Genomic DNA, 24,919 nt, shown 5'->3' on the forward strand with positions numbered 1-24,919 from the left:
TGCTATCAAACACATCACTCGCTGCTGTGGAGGCTTCCTCCCCTGGGTCTTGGCGAGAGGCTGCTTCTGTGATGTAGAACAGTACCTTTTGTTTCTGTCTCCCCAGCATCAGCCACAGTGTCTGGTTTTCAGGTCATGTTGAATGAACTGGGACTGAGTGAACTTGGTTTAAGCAGTCTTTTCTAAAGATGCATAAGGGTTATGTGCTTGAGTCGAGTTGACCTTTCCCCATTTAGGGCCCTAAGAATGACAAAACTATCACAACGAGTTCTTCGTTAGTGGTAAAAATGAAAGATACTATGAATTGGTTTTTTATATACCTATATAGCACCTCCTCCCATGATAATGATCAGCAGTTATCAAAAGTAATTACTTCAGTTCAGTGTTTTGGCTTTTGCATGCATCTAAAATAAAGACTATGTACTTCGGGGCGCCTGGGTGGCTCAGTCGTTAAGCGTCTGCCTTCGGCTCAGGTCATGATTCCAGGGTCCTGGGATCGAGCCCCACATCGGGCTCCCTGCCCAGCGGGAAGCCTGCTTCTCCCTCTCCCACTCCCCCTGCTTGTGTTCCCTCTCTCACTGTCTCTCTCTCTGTCAAATAAATAAATAAAATCTTTAAAAATAAATAAATAAATAAAAATAAAGACTGTGTACTTCTACTGGGGATTTAGTTCAAGAAGTTCAATTAATAGAAACTATTAAAGAGCACACAGAACTCCGAGATGACTTTATTTGGCAAATCCGATTCCTCCCACCCACTGGAGAGCACTGAGGATTATGAGACTTTGTTATTCAAGATCTAGTTTTCCCACTAAATAAATTGACCCTTGTCATCACCAAACCCTGTTAAATACATCTATAACTGTTCGTATTTTTTCCAAAGATTATGTGGGGTGATGAAAAGTCTTTCTCCTTTTAGTTCACAAGAGAATAGTTACTAAAGGAACTATGCCAGTGTGCCCCTTTGGCACCTGATGCAACCAAGAAACCAGCAAAGATATCAAATGATGCATCATTTTGCCATCGTTATTACCAGTCAGATAAGGAATTGGTCTCCTTGAGGGCAATAAGCCTCTTATAGAGAGTTGGACAAGTAAGTCAGAGATGACCCAGAGTGGAATAAACCCAGATTTTATCAGGGCTCACTGTTGCCTCAGGGAGAGCTACCTGAGACATCTAGGTCAAGGAGACTTTCTTGTCTTGAGTCTACTGTGAAACAGTGCCTATTTTATTCTCGGAAACCTATAGCTATAAAATGACTCTGTATTTTTTTTACTGACCCTGCTAGATAACTTGTCTTTCTTCCAAGGTCTCGAGCATATAACAACTTTGATATTTTGTTAGGGTTTTCTCATCTTGGTTGAGAAGAAGATTGGAAGTCTGTCAAGGCCAAGACCTATTGTTCTCCCTTGCTGAGCTTTTGGAAATGTTGGCTGAAGCTGACCATCATGGTATTAAATCCGTAGACAGAATCCGTCCTGCAGGCCTCGTCCCCAGCCTCTGGGGAATTTTTGTGTAAATTAGACCTTCACAATTTTAGTTAATTCTAGCCTTGGATGAGAGCATCTGCTTGCATGGGCTGTCAAGTCATCGGTACACGGCCTTGGTATATACACTCGGAGGAGATGGGCTTGCCAGTGACAGGAGGGATACCTAATAAACTGTTCACTCTTAATTTCAACTGTACATTTTGAAATAAAGTGATTTAGCATAGAGTAGTGGTTCTCAAAGTATGGTTCAGGAACAGCAGCTGCAGCACTACCTGGAACTGTGTTAGACATGCAAATTCTTTCTTTTTTTTTTTTAAGATTTTATTTATTTGAGAGAGAGCAGGCATGAGCAGTGGGGGAGAGGGAGAAGCAGGATCCCTGCCAAGCAGGGAGAGGACACCCAGGTCATGACCTGAGCTGAAGGCAGGCGCCCAACCGACTGAGCCACCCAGGGGCCCCTAGACATGCAAATTCTTGAGCCCCCACCCCAGACCTGCGGAATCAGAAAGTCAGGGGTATGGCTCAGGATACTCTAATGCATGCTGGAGTTTGACAGCTACAAACAGCATCTTGAAATGACTGTACATAAGAATGTTTTTCTCTTTCAGACAAGTGAGCTCATGTGTATATTTCAAGTTATTTGTTGGTTGGTGATGACCTCAGACATTTTTAATACTAACTGGGCCCCAGGGAATTCATTACCCCATATTTACCTTTGGTTATCTGCCTTGCTACAAACTTTTCATTAAGTATTCATTAAGGGAAACAGGGTTTTTGAGAACTGTTTGCTTACAAGTACATTTGTGTTCAAGAAGGAACATAGTGTGATATGTTATTTTAGGTACACTCTGTTGTTGAAGGATTTTGATTCTTAATATCTTCTAGAAAAAAATGTACACTAATTAGAAATAATGTAGTTTTAAATGATCTATTTGATTTTGAATTTCCTATAGAAGTAGTATTGTACAGTTAGAAAAGCATGACTTTGGAGTAAAACATTGCATGCCTTGAGTTATAAAACCTTTGACCTTTTGTTTCTTACTCTAAAAAATGGAAGTCATAAATGACATGGGGAGCGTATTTCATTAACAGTAATCATTATAGAAGTGTTATTTATTTATTTATTTATTTATTTATTTATTTATTGAGAACGTGCGGGAGGTGGAGCAGAGGGAGAGGAAGAGAGTGAGAATATTTAGCAGACTCCATGCCCAGTGCAGAGCCTGATGCAGGGCTCAATCTTAGGACGCTGACATCATGACCTGAGCCCAAATCAAGAGTTGGATGCTTAACTGACTGAGCCACCCAGGCGCCCCAGTACATATTTCATAAGCAGTACTTTGTTTATATTTCTTTATTTCTGGCCTTAATTGATTTTGTGACTCAAATTGATCTCTTGTAGATTTTAGAACTTCATGGGGTTTTTTTTAGCTTGAATGGAATATTGGATCATGTAGCATCATGCAGACTTAATGCTTAGAGCAACATTAGGCTGTTTCGTAGCTATTAATTACAGATTCTTCCTTCAAAAACTTTATTTTTTGAAAATTATCAATATATCTTCATTGTGACAAAGACAAAGAAAGGTTCATTTTTTACTCCCTTTGTATTCTTACCATAACCAATATTCATGGCCTTGTGTGAATTATTCTATACTTTTATCCACGTTCTTGCAAATGGATGTGAACATACATCCAGGCAGTTTGTGTTATTATGTGAAGCAAATCCAGGCCAGGCCAGTTGTGGATTCAACAGTGCAGTAAGAAGTAGAGCCTAAGCCTCTGGAGCTGTGGTCCACTAAGATAGCCCTTGGTTAGTGACCTGTGTACCCTTGTGTGCTCATGTGGCCCCTCTTCCAGCCTAAGAATTTGAAAAGGCAGTGGGCTTATGTTCCAGAATCTTGCAAACTGGCAGGTTCCACATTCCTCACAGCTGACAATACCACTAACTGGTGCTATCTTCCTGATTAATTTTTAAAATTCTAGGTAAAATGCTAATGTTAGTTAAAGCAGAGTGTCCAGAGTCAGGTGTTTTTTGACAGTGCGTATCTGGGTAATGTTGGGCTTTAAGTTTCCATGCTCAGCCCAGGAACATGCAGGCCTTTTCATATAGTTAATCTTTAATGGTATTTTTCCATCACTAACCAGCAGCAAGTTTGTTATAATCCAAATTTTCACAAGTAGTAGTTTACTCTTAAACTAAAAATGAAGTTAGGAATGGAGACTTCAATGAAACCTAGGTATAAACTGTAGGTTTTTTCCTTTTTTAATGAAATACTAAACCTCCCTACCTTTAAGGACAGTAGCTCATTCAGGAGTAAAGTATCTAGATCTGAAAATTCTTTTTGGTTTTAAGTGATGATAATTGAACTCTAAGCATTTGGTTCTTTGTGTGTGTGTTGTTTTTTTTTTTTTTTAAATGCTGTTAATTCTGAAGGCAGTGTTCCAATCAGTGGCAGAGTATTAGGTCAAATGAAGTGTGGGACCATTTTGTGTGGTAGCAGAACCCCATGATAAATCAGCTCTTTATGGAGTGGGCTAAATCTTAGAATTGTGAATGATGATCTTGAAAAATCCTACAATGCTTCATACTAAGTTGTTCATCAGAGTTTTGTCTACTAGGTTGCTCTGTTTACCCCTGGGAACAATTGACTAGAAGGTATTGCTATCCTCAGGTGATTGGTTGCCTGGCAGACTCTCCAGTTAAACGGAAAGCAGAGTTGCTAAAGCTGAGTGTGAGTTATATACAGTTTAAGAAATTAAATATAGATAAGTACTTGGATATAGTTGTGAGGGTCAATACTGTGCATACAAATTCTCAATATTTATGAGTAAATACTCTAATTGAGAGAACATTTTCCAGATAATCACCATATTTGTTAACTTTATTTAGCATGGGACTATGGTTCACACACTATTCTAAGGGCTTTACATATATTAACTCGCTTAATCCTCACAACAACCCTTTGATCGAGGTTAGGTGGCAAATGGAGGTGCCAGGAATTGATGTCGGAGTCAGACTTCAGAGTCTATGCTCTTAATCACTACTGTATTGCTTACTGGTCTTATAAATCCAATAGGAAAGAAAACAGTGGTTTTCTGTAGGAGTCTTTCAGGCTTGGAGAAGCAGATTCCTTCTATTAATAAAGGTGGAAGGAATGCAGTCACAAGCTGACTACTTCTGTTTTCTCAAACTTAGATCTTGTTACTCCTTCTTCTAATGGAAGGAAAGCCAGGCTGAATCATGAAAGAGGAAATGGGGTGTTTTGTGTCCTTTCCGCATGCTACCTCTTTTCTATAAAAGTCAATGATCAACAGTCATTTGTTGACGACCTAACTTTGGCCAAGCATTAGACTCTGGTGGGGAGTTTGGAAAGCAATGAGATGTGTTCCTTGACTTTGAAGAACAAAGCCACCCGCTGAACACTGAAACAAGTGCAGTGACCGAGCCAAGCTCAGGATCATAATGGGAGCAGAGCAGGGAATGCTTTACTGTATCTCCTGTGTGGATCCTCCTCAATTCCCCCCCAACCCCATGGCCAAGCTACAACAGTCCAAAGGATGAATAGGGGCTGGTGTGGTGAGTGGGTGATAGGATTGATCAGCCTTCCAGAAAGCAGCATTTGCAGAGATGCAGGGTATAAGCTGTGCTTTGCAACCTTCTTGATAAGTCACCTGGGTACTAATTAAATTCCACATTCATGGGCCCCATTCTAGATCCTCTTAATCAGGATCTCCAGGGGAGGGGCCTAGGGGACTGTTATTGAGGGAAGCTTAGAAAATACCAGACAAGTGGAATACAGTTTGTTCATGAACATAGTTGGGGTGAATTTCAGAGAGAATGGTTGAGGATGAGGTCAGCTGGTGTGAAGGTCATTTTATGTCATGTCTGTCTTTTGTGATTGGTCTTCTATTTGTATCCTACTTAATGCTGGTTACTTTCCATGTATCAACAGATATATTCAACTGCGCATTTACTTAGAGTTGGACAACTTTATTTAATTTGAGAAGCAATATATTGAAAGTTTGGACCTCAGCCCAATTTATAGGGTTACCAACCTTGACTTCTGTATGACCTGAGAAATTGCCAAAGAGGAGAGTGGGGGAGAGAATGAACGCTGTCTTTGGTGTGCCCCATGACTCTTCATGGTGTCTCATTTTTTTCATTAGCTAGCTGAGGTGCAGAGGTTAATTACATAGGTCACATACCTAATAAGTGATACAACTAATATTCGAGCCAGAGTCTATAGAGCAGGAAGAATCTGGTTTCTCAAAAAGTGGTAAACGGAGTGCTCATTTACTCAGTTAAAATAGGTGAACTGGAAAATGAAGGGTTAGGTCAGGGGCTATAGTAAAAAGGCTTCTCACATTTGTTACCATGTGAAAATAAATGCCCAATATTCTGTGGTGGTTTTTTTTTTTTTTAAGAGAAACTAAATATCAAAATTTTATGTGAATTTATCTCTATTTTAAAAATCAGTCCTATATTAAAAAAAAAAATTACTACAATGTGTTTGCCAACATCATGATACAAGATATATCATTGAGTAGAATTTTGCTTAAGGGCCACTGGCTTGTGACCTCTAGGTTAAATACTCTGTAAAGTCTGAGCTTTAAAATATAATGCTTCATGCTGATTCTTAATGAGGTATGACTGTGATCTGCTTTCCTTTCATATCTTAAATTTTGATGAATATTTATGTGAGCATTATTAATACCAGAGCCTTCTCTACATATTAATACATTTTTAGCTTTGCTGGGAGTAGATGGAGAAGGATTAAAAGGCTCCTTGCTCCTGGCTGTGGTGGGAAAAGTGTTGCCCTGCCTGAACATTCTAGTCCAGCTGCTGTTTTCCCCAGCCTTTCTACCAGAACAGGAGCTGAAAGTGGATCTGTTCATTTCCTTGTAGGCTTTCAGCACATGTGCAACCACACACAGTGTCTTTCCAAAGTGTGTATAGCAATGTATTAGTAAACCTTGAAACCAATTCGGTGCATTCAGACACATTTTGAAAATGCTTGAACTAGAATGACTAAGTAGATCCTTGGCCATTGCTGCTCAATATAAAATGGTTTAAATTCTAACCTGGAAATTTGAAAGGATTTTTGCCAATTACCTCCACATTTGGTCTTTTTTCTTCAATCCCGTGAAAATACTAACAACCTCTCTGTCTTGTGTAGATCAGTCCTTTGGTCCAGTCATCACTTTTCAGGAGAGAATGGCAGTGCTGAGGGGAAGGCATTGGAAGATATGAGCTGCCTGGCCTTGGAGAGAAGGACAGAGAGTTGATGGCTGAAGAGGGCAATAAGCCAGCCCCAATTCTATCCTCACTAAAATTTCTTGGGAATAAGAAAGGGGGGGAAGAGGGAAGACAATATGTGAGTAAGTAGAGCACCTAACAAAAGTTTCAGGACATTGAAGAGGCACAGAGGATGGTGGATGTGGGGATACTTTGGCAAATGAAATGTTCTTCAGTCATAGATTTGTCTCTTTGGAACTGAGTGAGTGGGGAGAGAGAAGGTTCTGGAATAGATCCTTGGAATGAAAAGCTGTTTGTTTTTCTGAACCACCACTAGGGAGGGTGGGGTTATTTGTTAGATACGCCATAAATTACCAAAAGTTAATACCTCCCACATGTCGTATTTGTTTAATTATTTCTGTTTGCATTCTCAAGAAATTATACTTTGAAATTTAAAAATTTAAGTAGAATCTATATTATTGTTGAGATTGTGGACACCAGAGGGATACACACTCCTATGTCTTACTGAGAATTTAATTGGAAATGAAAACTTAAAGTTTCTAGAAATACTATAAAATTTCAACCCTCTGAAGAACATGAGGTTTGTCTTAGGTCCCCTGATGTGCATGGGGTGAAATGCATGATTTGTTCAGTATTTTTACATTATCTACTGATTCAGTTATAAAGCACTTTCTTACATCCTTATTCTGGGGGAGATTCTGGATATGTTATGAACTACTTTAATAACTCAAACTGTCATTACTAGCTTTAGGTTAAGAAGCTATTTTTATACACTGAAGTGAAAACCAGACTTTTCATATTACTTCATATGTGGGCTTTTAAAAAATTATGTTGAAAAGATAGAATTATTTTGGCCAATGTTTACTGATTTAACTCTTTATGAACACATATTTTAGAGTGCAAACTCCAAAGGACAGAGACCTGATATGGATAGAAGTTTGTTTTGTTTTGTTTTTTTCTCATTTCCATTATTAATGTAAAACTGATAAGACTGGGTTGCCTGGGTGGCTCAGATGGTTAAGCATCTGCCTTTGGTTCAGGTCATGATCTCCGGGTCCTGGCATCGAGCCCCACAGTGGGCTCCTTGCTCAGTGGGGAGTTTGCTTCTCCCTCTCCCTCTGCCTGTCCCCACCACTCATGCTCTCTCTCTCTCTGTCAAATGAATAAATAAAATCTTAAAAAAAAACTGATAAGACTGACTTTATGAATATTTTCTCTCAATGGTAATAGAGGTTATCTATGTTGTGGGTTCAATATCCAGACACAGATACACATACTTGGAGGCTATTGTATTCTTCCCATTAAAAGGACTTTCTGCTCTTACTTGTTTTTATTATTTTGCTTTAGATCATATACTTTTTAAAGATATGATGGATTTTTAGATTATTACTTGTAATTCAACTTATTTTCTAAAATACAGTGATAAAGTGATGCTGCGTAACTGTAATCAGTTGGATTGCTTAAGGACCAATGTATAGTAAATAAGTGTGCTAGAAGAATGGATTATTAAAAATATTGACTCACTAGAATTACTAGAATGTAATTGGACCAGATCTTCAGGTAGGTAATGATCTATGATTTCAGATCCATGAAAGCTGGATACAATTTTATGTGCTTAGGGGTAAACTATTAATTTCTGATTAATATAACATTTTAGAGAAAATAATAAGTAGACATGTTGTAAACTTCGAATGAAGTTTAGGAAGGAAGCCAGCTTAAATAATTTGCCCAAACTACGTCAGTGTCTCAAACAGTGTTTTTTGTTTTTTAAAGATTTTATTTGTCAGAGAGAGAGAGCACAAGCAGGGGGAGCTGCAGATAGAGGGAGAAGCAGGCTGAGCAAGGAGCCCGATGCGGGACTCGATCCCAGGACCCTGGAATCATGACCTGAGCTGAAGGCAGACGCTTAACCTACTGAGCCACCCAGGTGTCCCCTCAAACAACGTTTTATCCCTGGGATTGCATTTATATATTTACATGCCTATCACCCCACTTAGACCCTGAGTGCTTGGGTTCCATCACTTGATGGATGAAGGGTTGTACATACAGCGATGGAAAGAATTTGTGGGCATTTTTGTAATCTTCACAGAATGGATTTTATTGACTGCTTATTCTGCATCAGGCTTTATGCTGGATAATTTACATGTTACTCATTAAATCCTTACATAAATTGCCTCACGTGTGTGGCGCTCCCATTTCAAAGATGAGAAAACTAATTATCAGATAAATTAAGAGACGTGCACATTAAACCCAGATTGTTTGCTTCAAATTATAGGGTGGCCTTTAGGTGCTGTCTCCTGTTGCTTAAATGGTCAGATGGTTGGCTCTTGAGGCAGAAGGTGTATGCTTTATTTAATAAAAAATTTGGCTAAAACGGAGTTCCAAAGACTAGTTTTACTTTCTCCCATTTACTAGTTCCAAAGAGTAGTAGTACTTTATACCCATTGAACCATTGGTCATATATTTATTTGATGTGGAAAAAAATTCTAATTTTACTACCTTTACTATCCTTTAAGACTTTCCAGAGGCTTATGAGGAGTGTTTTAGTGGGTTTTTGTTTGTTTTGCCAGATCACCTGCGTATCCTGGATCTCACCGCATTTTGGGCATGACTGAGTGTCTACAATGGGCCAGGTATCACTGGCAACGGCTGATGGGCGGTAGAAACAGGGACGAGGATGAGAGGTCATACAGCTATTCCTCTCTGCTTGTCTGCGGGGGCAAGTCCTCACAGACTCCCAAACTGGCAGGAAAGCACCGGGTTGTTGTTCCCCACCTCTGGCCCTTCAAGGATGAGTATGAAAAGTACTCTGGCACCTACGTGAATAACCGAATACGGACAACAAAGTACACACTTCTAAATTTTGTGCCAAGAAATTTATTTGAACAATTTCACAGGTAAAAGTCTTAACATGTTCTTTGTTATTCTAGTTAACATAAGATTTTTCATTTCTGTAACATTATATGTTACCTAAGCTAAGACTTGGGACATTTTCTTTGACAATTCTAGTAGAGTTTGTTGTGAAATGATGAGCCCTTATGTTCACATAGCACTTTACAAGTGGTAAGATGCTTTCTCTTGACCAGAGAAGATATTGTTATTTTCATATTATAGATTAGGAAACAAAGTTTGTTAACACTGGTTTACCCAATGTCGTGCCAGTGATTATGAGCTGACCCTATAGCCTTGAGTCTTTTCACTCTTGCTTCCATGTTCTTTCCATTAGACCATGCTGAGTTTTAATTTGAGCTTTTTCTTACTTGATGATATGGGGAAATAGAGGTCTTCACTAGGTGAAGCAACGACATATAGTTCAGTTTAATATGTATTTATTGAAGCTCTCCTATGAGTTTAGGCATTGAAGGAAATACATATCTAAATGGTGCTCCTTTCCTAATGGAGTTTGCTTTTAGCAAGGGAAACAAGATGTGTATACAATGAAAAGACAGCGGATGTGATGAGTGTTACAAAGTGCTAACAAGTAGGATAGAAGCCTCAGAAGAGAAATAATGGAGCAAGAGAAGAGGAAAGGGCATTTGAACTTAATTATGGAGAGCTGGTGAGATTTTCAAGGCAGAGGTGTCGGCAAAGCACCTTTCAGATGGGGGAAGGAGTATGATACGTAAAAGCAGAAAGGCAGTAGCATACATTGCTTGAGGTCTGGAAAGTAGAGCCCTCTGCCTGGCGCAATTAGAAACAAAGCAAAGGCAGAGAGAACGTTTAGGGAGATGCTATATATACCCTGGCGAGTGGTAAGACCTGAGCTTAGAAAAATGTGGGAATGAAAAGAAGGATTATTACAGATATTATGGATTAGATGCAGGGAATTAAGTAAAAAGATGGTATGAACATATTGAGCTGAGAATGACCAGGAGGATTAGCAGAAAAAGTAAAGACAGGAATAAAAAAAAACTTGGCTAGATGATTTGGTTTTTATAAATGTTGAGTTTGAGATGCTAATGTGAATACACAGATTCTCAACATTCATTATTCATTCTGCATATATTCATTCTCATTATTCACTGTATATAGGTTCCATATACATTTACTGAATGATGGGTACGTTTAAAATATAGATGTGAATTTGCTGAATTAATGGCTTTACATGCTATGGGTGATTCTGTCTTTTATGAATTAGAATCTGAAACTTGAACAGCGTTCAGGGTCAGTGCTGTTGGTTTGGATACAGTCCACATGGAAATAATTGAGGCCAAAAAGTAGCAAAAAAGGTTAAGTAAGAATTTTCAGAATACAAGGAGTTGGAGGTGAGGAAGGAGAAATGGGGGTAAATTAATTTTGAGAAGTTTAATGGTTAATGAGGAAAATATGTGATAAAAACTTGAGGGGCTATGCAGGATTGAGATTCTGTTTCTTTTAAGGAAATGGGCTACTTGAATTTACCTTAGGGGCCAGTGGAGGAGTATTTGAATATATAAAATAAAGAAGTGGAAGAAGTTCCTGAAGAAATGAATCTCATAAAAGCTGAAATAGAAGGGTTGGTTTCAAGGGGAAAAAAAACCTCCCAGGCATCTCTATTTATCTTGAGCCTTGTTTGAATCTAATGTTTGGACATGCAAATTAACTTCTGAAGGCTAGAGAGTTGGGGTTTTGAAAAATTTATTTCTACAATGTGTTAACATTGAATTTCCTCTAAATTTTTTGAGCTTTTATTTATTTTTTATTTATTAAAGATTTTTTTTTAATTTATTTATTTGATAGAGAGAGACACAGCAAGAGAGGGAACACAAGCAGGGGGAGTAGGAGAGGGAGAAGCAGGCTTCCCACGGAGCAGGGAGCCCGATGTGGGGCTCGATCTCAGGACTCTGGGATCATGACCTGAGCTGAAGGCAAATGCTTAATGACTGAGCCACCCAGGCGCCCCTCTTTTGAGCTTTTAAAAAGAAAGTAGTGTTTTCTGTGATGCTTCTTATGTTTTCACAACTCAAGACTGTCATACACATATTGACTATCATATATTTAATAAAGAATACCTCATTTATTACAGTAAAGCCATGAGCTGGATATCTACAGGAGTGACAGTTGTTCAGATATGTCAGGTTTGGCTAGTTCTCTGTTCTGTAGCATCGAAAATCGACTAAGGGAAACATAGGAAAATGCCCTGAGATATTTTTGTTCCTTTTGCTTTAGGCTTTTATGTGATTTGTTAACCCTTCCTTGTGTGTGTTTGGATTGCAGGGCTGCCAATTTATATTTCCTGTTTCTAGCTGTCTTGAACTGGGTGCCTTTGGTAGAAGCCTTCCAAAAGGAAATTACAATGCTACCTCTCGTGGTGGTCCTGACAATTATTGCAATAAAAGATGGTTTGGAAGATTACCGCAAATATAAAATTGACAAACAGATCAACAATTTAGTAACTAAAGTTTACAGTAGGTAAGTGTAACAGGAGCTGGGCTAGGGAATATACATGTGTCATTTAGAAACATGCAGAATGTTACTTTCTTCCCCCTTAGATGTGATCAGGACCCTTTTTGGTGATGCTGGTGGTGGTGATGTTTTCAACTAATATTTATTAAGGACCTGTAGTGAATTTAATTCAGGTGTCCTAGCAGAACCAAAATGTATAGATGGTCCTGATTTACGATGGTCTGATTTAGGATTCTTTGACTTTACAGTGTTTCAAAGGCAGTAATCATTCAGTGGAAACCTTACTTCAGAATTTGAATTTTGACCTTTTCCTGGGCTAGCATATGGTAAGATATTCTCATGATGCTGGGCCGCAGCAGGGAACCTCATTCCGAGTCAGCCCGGTGATCACGAGGGTAAACAATGAATAATTTTGTACCCATAGAGCCAGTCTGTTTTTTTCACTTTCAGTACAGTAGTCAGTAATTTACATGAGATTTTCAACACTTTATTATAAAAATAGGTTTTGTGTTAGATGATTTTACCCAAGTGTAGGCTTATGTAAGCATTCTGAGCACGTTTAAGTTAGGGTAGGCTAAGCTATGATGTTCCGTAGGTTAGGTGTATTACATGCATTTCCACCTATAATATTTTCAACTTGCAATAAGATTATTGGGATTTAACCCTTTCATAAGTCAAGAAAGATCTATATAAGCCATCGTCAATCCAGGAGTTGATAAAGCAAAAGCTTCTATAATTTATGTATAAGTGGAACGGAAAGAATTAAACTTCATAAGAAGGAAAGCTAGCAGATAGTTTTTAATCCTGGATGTTACAATTTGGGATTAAAAAGAGGATGGGATATGAAAAATATGAATGGATATGAAAAACAAGATGGGATATGAAGAAAAAGATAAGAGCTACCAATGGAGGAAGGGGATACTGAAAAATGGGGAAGAGTGTTCTTTTTTTGTACACAAGGCTAGAGGCTTATAAAACTCACCCCATTGCAGCAACAGAAAGCATTCATAATAGGAGGTCTTTTCTGAAGCATATTTGCTGTCACGGAGACCTGTATCTTCAGTATTTATTAAACAGAAAGACTGTGTAGCTAAGAATAGTCTGTAAAGGTGAGTTTGGAACTGTGCTGTATATTGTAAATCTACATTTACAAATTATACATGTGATCCTAGTATCCAGAGACAACTAATTATAACACTGCCGTATCTTCCTTTAAGTCCTGTGTGCATTGTGTGTATGTTTTACAAAATAAAGATTATACTCCATATATTTTTATTCTAATTGTTTAGCCTAATATTGCACTGCAAACACTTCCCATGTCTTTATGAAAATGAAATTTTCACTTTTCATACTTTTATGAAAATGAAAATTAACGAAGTTTGGAATATTAATTGTCCGGTGTTCCCTTTCATGAGAAATATATCTACTTTTTAAAAAGTCATCATTAGAACAGATGTGTGAAATTCTGAATCTAATATGTTAACTGCTTTACAAACAAGTTTATGATGTCACCTCTCCCCCACCCCCCCATATTGAGGTTAGGAAGGCTTGTGGAGTGTTCTGGGGATGCTGCGTATATTGACTTGGCCTGAGGGGGAAACCAGCTCTAGGAGCAGTAATGAGAAATGAAAAGAGAGGGAGTTTGAGGCCTCCTGTGGAGGGACTTCCAACACCAGGCTACTCCTTGAATGGTGTATTAATCAGGGTTGTCCAGAAAAATAGAACCTATAGGAATGAGATTTATTATCAGGAATTGGCTCACGTGATAATGGAGGCTATGAAGCCCCAGTACCGGCAAGCTGGAGTCTCGGGAAGGCCAGCAGTGTGGTTTGAAGGCCCGAGAGCCACAGAGCTGATGGTGTAGATTCCCATCCAAGTCTGAAGGCCTGAGAACCAGGGATGCTGAGGTCAGGAGATCAGTGTCCCAGCTCAAGCCTTAGGAAGGCAGAGAGGAAATTCAACTTTACTCTGCCTTTTTCTTCTCAAGGGATTGGATGATACCCACCCACACTGGGGAGGACCGTCTCTTCAGTTCAACTTGAAGGCTAATTTCTCCCAGAAACACTTTCACAGACACACACGGAAGTAACGTTTAACCAGCGTCTGGGCATCCCTCGTGAAGCTGACACTCGAAATTAACCATCAGAGATATTTTCCTTCAGTGGTAGAGAATCTGCAGTGTCTCTCCAATCGGACAGGGGCCCCCAAATGTGGGGCGATGATCATTTGGAAGCATACATGGTGTGGGGGCAGTGAAAGAATTCACCTGAGGCAGAACAAAGGCGATAGCAGCTTATTGAACACACCAGAAGGGAGCCGCGGGCAGGACAGCAGAGGAGACTGTCTGCCATGAGGCAGCGGGTGGGGGCTGTTTTTAAAGGGGGAAGGTGAGAAGGTCTGACGACATAGGGAATGTCTCCCCTTTTTGGTAATCGTACCTGGTTGTAAGTAGCCCATTGCTCAGTTAAGGCTTATGGATATTTTGAGGTGGGTCGCCTGATGGGCCGTCTGTGTTCAGCCGGGGGGGTCACTGTGGGCCCTTTTGCCTGGGTCAAGTTTCCATCACTCAAGCCTGTTATCTAAAAGCAGCCTCTACAGAATCCATCTTTTTTTTTTAAGTTTTTATTTAAATTCCAGTTAGTTAACATACAGTGTAATAATTAATTTCAGTTGTACAGTATAGTGATTGAACACTTCCATACATCACCCAGTGCTCATCACAAGTGCACTTCTTGATTCCTAACACTGATTTCACCCATCCCCCACCCTCCTCTCTGGTAACCAGCATGTTCTCTAGAGTTAAGAGTCTGTTTCTTGGTTTGCATGTGTGTCTGTCTCTCTTTCCCCCCACACCCCCACCCTTTGCTCGTTTCCATCTTTTGAGCAGAGAAGGAATGTGGTGAAAGCTGTGCTTGAGGAATATTGGTCCACTCGAGTCCTGGGAATAGGCTCTACAAAGAGGGTAAATCAGCCTCTGCTAATCAGTCCAGGGCATTACTGGGAGTAGATGGCAAGGTACAGGAAGGGGTTCATAGAAGAGATACTGTGAAGAAGAACCCAATTAAATTTGGTGAACTTTTGTGATTTTTGAGCTTTGGAGGATAAAAGTACCACCAATAGAAAGAGGGAGCATTAAATTCACCTCAGGTAGGATGAACTGGAAATGATAGCAAGACAGGCATGCAGTGGAAATGCCCCGCGGGCAAATAGGAACATGCTACAGGAGTTCTGGTCAGACGGAAAGGCTATTGTAAGAAATTTTGAAGTCATCAGTCTGTTTAGAGGTGATTTTGAAGTGAGGAGTTTGACTTAAATCCCCAAGGGAGAAAATGTGAAGAGCTAGAAGACTGAGCTTTGAGCCCAGAAGTAGGCAAGCACTTCCTTCAGCCTCTGAGCTGACTTGACAGGTTCCCTTAGACAGATGCTGCCACTCTTTCTTCTGACATCTCAGAGTATTTGATACATTTCTTGGATTGACTTTAGTGTTCTCGTTTAAACTCTAAGTTCCTAAGATTGTAGTTCTAAATTGGTCAGACTAGAGATTCTATTCTATTCTAGTTACCAAGTCTGAACAAAAGACATTTAGGTTCAAAAGGCTAGTTTTCTAATAAAAAGTATATTTTGAACAAATTTAAGGCTCTTTTGACTGACCAAGAGTTCAACTAGATGATGTAATTTTTGTTTTGTTTACTTTAGGGAGAAAAATAACTCAAAGGCTTATCCTGATAGTAGAATTGTCTTCCATTTTATGTGAGCCACAGAGGAAATGGTTAGGGCAAGCTGCTCACATAAAGTGATACTTAAGCTGAAACCTGAAGGATTCTGAATTCTGTTCATTATTAGAATTCTTCAGTGACTTTCTCAACATCCATTTTAAAGATCCAGAAACAAAACTAACTATTTTTTCCCTCCTTTGTAGGATGATATGACTTGTACTTAGATAAGGAAAAATTTGGTCTGTTTTTTTTCTTATACTCATATCTGATCTAAAGCTAACCAGAAAAACTCATGTATTATGTAGAAAACTAAAAATAATAGGAAAAGCTCATGGTTTTCATTTTAAAGTCATGAGTATTCTACTAAAATACTGCTCTGAATCATTTGATGACATTTATGTCTTATCATATGCCAGGGATAGAGAGGTGTTATTGATAGAGTCTTACCCTCAAAAAATAGTTGTAGGAAATAGTATTTTAGAATGATTCTATGATGAACAAAGTCCAGATTTTGAACAATTTAAAAATTACTCAGCAATACCAAATTTAGCAAATGGGAAGAATGCTTCTTATATGTATTTTTAAATATAGGTTCTTGTCTATAAATGATTGTTGACTTTTAGTGCTACTTTAAAGTTGATAATGTGTGTTTGTTTGCTTTTCTAAGTTCTAAATAAGTTCTAATCCTGATTTTCTCAGTTATTAGCTATATTTAGCTTTGGGCAAATTGCATAAGCTAGCTAAACCCCAGTTCTCTTCGTTTTGAATATAATAGTAATAAAACAGTAATCAATAGAACCTAGCCCTTTCTAAGTGCTAAGTAAAGGTTAGCCACTGTGATGATTTTCGTAGGTTAGTAATAACTATTAGCTGGAGTTTGCCACATTATCAAGTTATTTAATCAACATTTGAGAACTCTTTCGGACACTGCATGATTTTATAAGTATTAAAATTGCATAGTGGGAGACCTGGTATAATTTTTTTCTCAGGTGTCCTTTTGGACATAGTCCAGATCTATTTTAGATGATTTGCATATAAACTTAAAGATAAGGTGCAATTTTCTATTCAATTGTTTAAGGTCTATCCAAGATACCACTTTATGATTGCATTTCATAATAGAATCTGGTAACTTTGTCCTTTTATCTGTTATTTTATGTAATTTGCTTTTGTTTGGTATTGCAGAAGAAATAATACCTTTCTCCCCCCAAATTGTTCTTGGAACAAATTATAAGGATATAAAGAAATAAAGGTAGGTTATAAGACCATGCCTTGTCGATTTAAATAGGCTAACTTAAATTCCTATGAAATGCAAAGACATCACTTTAGAAAACAAATTATTCCTCAATAAAATTAAGGTGAAAGTATGAAGCCATTAGATTGTGCAAGCTTTTGGAAGAAGCGTATTAACATTTCTGTGCAGATAATTTGATTCTTATTTGTAATATGTGGTCTTTCACATGGTGCTTATCTTTGGGCAAGTATCTTGGGAAATAACAAACACTAATCTAGAAATTAAACATTTAAACTTTATTATACCTCAATTAAGTTGGAATGAGCTATTATGGAAAACCTAACTTTCTCAATATTGCCTTTCAAATAACAGCCGTTTATAAGGTTTTAAGTTTTGTTTCAAGGATAATAGAGGTGTGTTGAAAACAAAACTATTAATCACTTAACAAATTTGAGTGCCTTACTGTGTTGTAGGCACTGAGAGATTGAGATTTAAAGGGAAAGTAGATTAAAAAAAAATAGATACAATGCCTTCCCTCCAGGACCCTACGTTATTTTCTGATCTTTAAAAATCACTGTGTTGATTTTAGGAGTTTCAAAATAACTGGCTAATGTTAACATTTTAGGACTATCTCATAAATTCATGAATCTCGTAAATTCATAGAATTTCATGCTTCTTAAAATAAGACTAAATATCAGTGGCCTTCTAAGGTAATCAACCTTTTGTGTGATGTTTTCAAAAGTGATGGTTCTTCAAATTCACTTTCTAATATACAACTAAAACATTTTTTACTTGGTGGTCATCAGGAAGTGACTATTATAGCTGGAGTAAAGTCTGCTTCTTGAGAGATGGGCTCTGGAGCTACCAGCCTTGTTTTAAATCCCAGGACCACTTAGGAGCTGTGTGACTTTGAGCAAGTTACTTAATTTGCCAAAACCAGTTTTTCTTATTTATAAAGGCAGGGGGGCAGGGATCATAGTTCATTTATAGGACCAACCACATAACATTGATACAAAAATTAAATCAGCTGGTGAATATAGAGCATCTGATAAATCTTTGCTGTTGTATGCAATGATTATTCATTATTTGCTTATTATAAATTTTTTTAGGATTTTATGGGAAAATGCTAAAGTCAAAGAGAAAAGTTTGTTCATAACTCTCATCTTTCTCTCTTTAAATTTGTTGAAGCAAGAAGTAGAAGTTTACATTCTCCACCCTTCCTTCTTACCTCTCCCCTTCCTCCCACTCCAGTGGAATCACAGTTAGTAGTCCAGTGTGTCCTTCCCAGTGTTTCCCAAGGCTTATGTAGCAAAGATGTGTGATCTTGAACTCTTAAAGAAACGAAATGGGTCTAGAAGTTTGCCTGAAGGAGGAATTGTGAGAGCAATGTTCTGTCCAATGAGAGTAGTTCAGAAGCACATATAACCAAGTAGATGCACGAAATTCTAGCTGAACATTCCGGCTGTGGGAGAAGAAGGTCCTTTCACTAGCTTTAATTCTTTGTTGGGTAAGGAAATATAGTCTCATTTTGAGTCTACCACAATGAGAAATCTTCAGAGCTAGTTAAATGTGGCAGAGTGAGCATTGTCACTGGCTTGCAGTTGCTTTTACACACGAGCTCTCTCTTTCCCTATGTCTTTGTACCCTGACTGATACACTGTCCCACCTTTCTTCACCTGAGTCACTCTTGGTCATCCATCAAGACTCACCTCCTCCAGGGCTAACCCCAACTATTGGCTCCCATAGTAACCTGGGCATGCATACCTCTCTCTTATGAAAGTACTGTTTGTGTCTCTTTTTCTAATTTCAACCATAACTTGTATAGGGTGGTGACCATTTATTAACCATTTGTGTATTTTTAGCACCTAACGTGTAACTGGCATAAATTAAGGTCCGTAGATGTTTATTGACCTGAACTAGCTAGCTGTTGGGCAAATTAGGTATTTTTTTGAAATCCTGGTGTATACTCCAAATAGGGAAAAATGAAGTTAATTATGAAATTGGCTTCATTTAAATTTTGTTCCAATGTAGAATAAATAAACTTGTCCTTTAGAGGAATCCTACTTCTTATGTTTGAAAGAAAAATAAAATTCCTAACCCTAAGAGTCAAGTCTGTCTTCTCTTCCTATCTTTACAAATTCTTAGCAAATTTTCCTTGTAGCTTTCCTAACAGAAAAAGTAGAGGCCATGAAACATGAATTGTGTACCCCCCATTCCTTCGTGCATCATTCACATTTTCAACAACTTCTGACCTTAGATGAAGAGGCAACTCCCTTTATTGTGATAGGAATCCTTTCCTCTGTGTTGTTAATCCCATTCCTTGTTTCTTTATAGCTTCCACCAGCATCCCCCACTCAGTGCTCTGTCTTCTACCTTGCCTGTTCCATGGACTCCTTTCCTACATCTCATGTTCATGTCCAATTACTCTCATCCTTTGTCCTTTGACTTACCTTTCATTGCAGTGGCTGCTTTTACCCCTTATTTCCTTTCATAGCTAAACATCATGAAATATTCTACTTCTTCAACTTCCAGTCCCTCTCTGGTTCATGGAGGTCTCACTTCCTTATTCATACTCCCAGCAACAATTTCACTCTATCAGCATTTTCCATAGTCAACAGACATCCTAATCACTGAATACCATAGGCTTGGCCCCTTTGCTGCTTCACTAGGATTACTCCCTTTTTGAAGTTTCCTTCTCTCTAGATTTCTCTGATATTACTTTCTCTGGGGTCTCCTTCCACTTCTTTATTACCTTGAAGTCTCCTTCCCTAAGGAATCTCATGTCCTTACTGGTGTCACCTGCCCTCTATGTTCCTAGGACTTCCACATTTATATCTGTACCCATGAGCATAGGATCAGAACCCTCAAATTGCTGCACATCCTCGGTTTCACATCCCGCTTCAGATAAAAACTTTCCAATCTGAGTTTATTATCTGCCCTCTCATGCAACCAGTTGATCGAAAATTTGAGATGTGGTGAAAGGCACCATTCATCATCCCATCATACAAGTTAGAGACTGTAGAGTCATGCTTGGTAACTCCTTTACATGTAGTTCAGTCATAAAATATGGTGTAGTAAGTCCTAAAACATGTAGTTAAGTCAAAAAACCCAAATATGTCTTGAATTAATCTTCTATTTATCCCTGTTGCTGCTGCCTTCTGACCATCTTCATTCTTCTCCTGAATTATTTCAATAACTTTACATTGGTTTTTTTGGCCATTCCTACACCAAACTAGCTTGACACCCAAAGTCTATCCGTTACTCTGTCGCAGGGGTTAGTAAATAGAAGTAGTATCCCATCCTTCTTCTTCTGGTGAACCTTGTGACTCCCCATTTTCTATGGAATGAAATCACTACTCCTAGACTTCTAGGACTGAACCTTTGAAATATGACCCATACCTATGTTTTCGGATGTTCTCTCTTACTTCCACGAAGAGTGAACGGGTGTGCACAAACACTAGGAAAAAGAATGGTAAGGACAAAATCATTGATTTGCCTTTCTCTGTGAACTAACCAACTCTTTAGGTAATCAAGCATTTCCTTTAGTTGGATTCAACCTGGTGCATTAGATATTTTGGGAAAATAAGCCCTGAAAATGTATTTCTTAGATAGCCCTTTAAGCTAAATATTTCTTGAAATAACGGATATAATTCTGTAGAGCAGAAAGTATACAAGTTTTGCCCTAAGGTGGCATTTCTATTTAATCTGATGTATAATTTAGAATATAGCTATCTCCCAGGCATCTTTGACAATGAGTGTGAATATTTAGCTCTATAAATGTAATTGGAAATAAATCTTTACTTTTGAAATAAGTGTATTTTTGTGACAAATACCAGTTCTTTATGGTTATTTGGTAGGCAATAAGGGAATAGGACAACCTTCCTAATATTGGTTGGTGACATTGTATATGAAATGCTGTTTAACCAGTTGATATGATGTTCTGTGATACAGATTTCCTCATTCTACTCTAAGGGAAATGCTTTCTGAAGCATAATTCATGCAGGTTAGTAGGAAAAGGCATGAGAAGTATGGCAAAAACTTTAACATAAAGCAGGGTATTTAAGGCAAGACAACTTCAAATGATCTATCTTTCCTTAAAATGAATATATATGGGGGGAAACTACACTTTTGAAAAGGGTTAATGTTTTCCATCCTTCTTTCTAGTGATTAGCTGAGGCAGACTCAGGACTGTCTTACCAGTATTTCTATTAAGTGATAATTAGAGGTGTTAATAAGTAGTATAATAATTTTTGAAATGTTGAGTATTCATTTTATTTCATTTTTTAAAAAAAATTTTAAGATTTCATTTATTCATTTAAGAGAGAGAGACAGAGACAGAGAGAGCACACAAGCAGGGGGAGAGGCAGAGGGAGAGGGAGAAGCAGACTCCCTGCTGAGCCAGCCAGGAGCCCGATGCGGGGCTCGATTCGAGGACCGGGAGATCATGACCTGAGCCAAAGGCAGACAGACACCCAACCATATGAGCCAGCCAGGCGCCCCTCATTTTATTTTTATTTTACTTCTTTGGTGTTTTCTTTAATTCATCCTATCAGACAGGAAGCACTGTGAGAGTAGATGTGTCTTGTGCATTTCTGGATCCTTGATACCTGACAACAGAGCAGTACCCAGGGATTGTGTTGTACGTGAATAAACCCAGCAAATGTTCATTTTATTCCAGTTACACCTCAAACAGCATAATAGTTCAAAACCTCAAAGGACAAAGGAGCTGAGAAATATGTTTTATTAGCTCAGTAACTCAATTTTCAGGTGAAACAAATTCTGGAATTTAGGTTTTCTCTGGCTTCCCTTTTAACATTTAATGGATTAAAATTCACCCTAAGGCTTTAAACATGCTTTAAATTATACACAAAACTGAAAAAATAAGATTATATATGTTTCTGTCTTCATACTCTCTTTATACTTTTGTTTCCCCCCAATGTTAGGAAAGAGAAAAGATATGTCGACCAGTGCTGGAAAGATGTTGCTGTTGGGGACTTTATTCGCCTTTCCTGTAATGAGGTTATTCCTGCAGACATGGTCTTACTCTTTTCTACTGATCCAGATGGAATCTGTCACATTGAGACTTCTGGTCTTGATGGAGAGAGCAATTTAAAACAGAGGCAGGTGGTTCGAGGATATGCAGAGCAGGTAACTAATGTGTTCTCAGTTGGTGACTTATTAACATTTTCTTTTCAGAAGATTTTCACAGGTACATATAAAGAGATTTTTAAATTCATTTTTACTATTACAAAATAGAATCCCAGAGGACTTAATCCATTTCCAGCTCTCTGTGGAAGTTTTTTTATAGATAATAGGATATAATGACTTTGAAGTTCACACATTTTAGTCTGGCAATCCTGTATTTTTTGGAACTGAATTAAAGGAAATGGAATTATTTTGCAATTTGGAGAGTTATTTTGCAATGGAAATAATCACCTTCTGTTCCTAGAATCTGTAATTGCATCTATACCCAGACCTTTTGAGATTCGTGTAGCTTCTCTTGCCACAGAGCTTCTAGACCTTTCTAGACCCTGCTGTGGTGAGGGAAACAAGAACTTTAAAGTTATATTAACATGAGTTTGAATGAATTCCTGCTTTGATATTTAATTACTGTGTGACCTTGGGCAAGTCACTTATTTTATGTATCAGTTCATCTTAAAATAGAAACAGTGATGCCTGCCTCATAGCTTTGCTGTGAGATGCAAATGAGGTAATATATGTAAAAATGTCATGGATAGTGATTACATATCAATTTCCTTTCCCTTTCTCTGGAAACACTTGAGATGAAGTATTTTAAAATTGAATGGTCTTTTTAAACTTGCCATTTGCAATGCTGTGAATGGAGGGTATTACGCTAAGCGAAATAAGTCAGTCAGAGAAAGAAAAGTATCATGTGATCTCACTGATATGAGGAATTTGAGAAACAAGAAATAGGATCATAGGGGAAGGGAGGGAAAAATGAAACAAGGCGAAACCAGAGAGGGAGACAAACCATAAGAGACTCTTGATCTCAGGAAACAAACTGAGGGTTGCTGGAGTGGAGGGGGGTGGGAGGGATGGGGTGGCTGGGTGATGGACACTGGGGAGGGTATGTACTATGGTTAGCGCTGCGTATTATGTAAGACTGATGAATCACAGACCTGTACCCCTAAAACAAACAATACATCATATGTTAATAAAAAAATTAAAAAATAACAAGCATGCAAGTATCAAAACTAAAAAAAATAATGGTCTTTTTAAAACTGAACTGTTAAGTCAGGTTTCCTTCATCTTATACTTGTAAACTAAAAAGTGTTTTAGCCACATAAATGCCCTAATCTTCAATAAATTTCATCATCTGATGTAACAATGGGCCATCTTTCTTTCTCTGGATTTAATTTGGATCCTGTGATTGATATGCTTCTCAGCTTGTCATTGTCACTTTTGTGAGCATTTATATAACTAAGGCATTGGTAAAAATCTTATACAATTTGAGATTTTATTAAATACCACTAAGTACCTACTTTAAGGGTGATGGCAGTTGATTAGTCATCACGCTTTGGGTTCAGTTAAGGGTCAGTGCTCTGGAATCCCATGACCTAGTTTGAAGTCCTATTTCTAAAGACTGCCTTATGTGGAAACCTATAGCAAATTATTGATCTTCTTTGTGCTTCTCTGTCTTTATCTGTTAATTAGACCTAATTATAACACCTACCTCATGGGGTTTTAAAGAAGAAATTAATATATTTAAAGTACATAGTCGAGATTCTGGTACATCAGAAGAACTCAAAAAATTGATTAACAAATCAAATCATATGATTATATAACTCAGATTTTCCATACATTTGCCGTGATATGTTATTGCATTACAAGATATATCAATAGTATTTCTTTTATTAGGCAAACATTCATATAAAAACAAGGAAATGAGATAAAGTTCACATGGCTTATTCTTAGTGAATCTGTGCCTGCATTCTATAAAAACCCTTTGCTTATTTGCTCATTGGTTTCATCAAGCATTCTAAAATTATCATTTAATCCATTAGAGAATTTTGTAAGATGTTGATGTCCAGCTTATTTTTAAATTTTAAATAAAATGTGTTGGAATTAAATGTATATGTGCTCAGAATGTTCACATATATGCTTAATGCAAATTAAGTGATATACGTAAAAATGTCATCTTTTTGACATTGAATTCTTCTTATGTTGTGATTTAAAATGTATATATAGTTATTTATTTATTTAATTTATTTATTTATTTTTAGGACTCTGAAGTTGACCCAGAGAAATTCTCCAGTAAGATAGAATGTGAAAGTCCAAACAATGACCTCAACAGATTCCGAGGCTATCTGTGAGTGATACATGACTTACCTTCGTTGGTGTGAGTGGAATTGTTTATTGCAGTTACATTTAACTCAATAAAATATATGTGTCCATATATCCAAGTTAAATCACCAAAGGCCATGTGTTTAGCCATCTATTAATTTAGCTTTATTTTAATCATTTAGTTAAATATTTACTTATGTATGATTTAAAAACAACAACAAAAGCTTGTTCTCAAAATAATTGTAAAGTCTCTGTCAGTAGTGTAAGAATGTTTTCCACGAGCTCCATAGTAAGCCCAAGACATGATGTTTGGAAGGAGGTGTCTGAAAGAACTGGCAACCGAGGTGACAGGATAGGATAGTGTCCTCCTGCAGAATTAGAGTATCAAGTGGATATTTCTGGTTGGCAAAAGTTAGCCAAGGGTTTGGTACATGTGTAAGAAAAAGTATGGGAAGTCACAACAGTGTTCATTTTGGAGACTTCTCGTGGTATATATGTCTCTTTTGTAAGGGTAGCTAGAATTTGAGGTCTTAC

General features: G+C 37.8%; 1 protein-coding gene across 1 annotated transcript in view; it reads left to right on the forward strand.

The window, feature by feature from the left end:
• ATP10D (ATPase phospholipid transporting 10D (putative)) overlaps positions 1 to 24,919 on the forward strand; it is a 98,955-nt gene that overhangs the window by 15,610 nt on the left and 58,426 nt on the right. The window contains exons 2-5 of the mRNA XM_032400307.1: positions 9,319 to 9,645; positions 11,945 to 12,139; positions 22,024 to 22,228; positions 24,325 to 24,410. Coding sequence (XP_032256198.1) covers positions 9,356 to 9,645; positions 11,945 to 12,139; positions 22,024 to 22,228; positions 24,325 to 24,410 — 776 coding nt within the window. The 5' untranslated portion in view covers positions 9,319 to 9,355. The remainder of the gene's footprint in view (positions 1 to 9,318; positions 9,646 to 11,944; positions 12,140 to 22,023; positions 22,229 to 24,324; positions 24,411 to 24,919) is intronic.

The sequence above is a fragment of the Phoca vitulina genome, unplaced genomic scaffold (assembly GCF_004348235.1).
Source record: "Phoca vitulina isolate PV1807 unplaced genomic scaffold, GSC_HSeal_1.0 scaffold3, whole genome shotgun sequence".
Taxonomy (NCBI): Eukaryota; Metazoa; Chordata; class Mammalia; order Carnivora; family Phocidae; genus Phoca; species Phoca vitulina.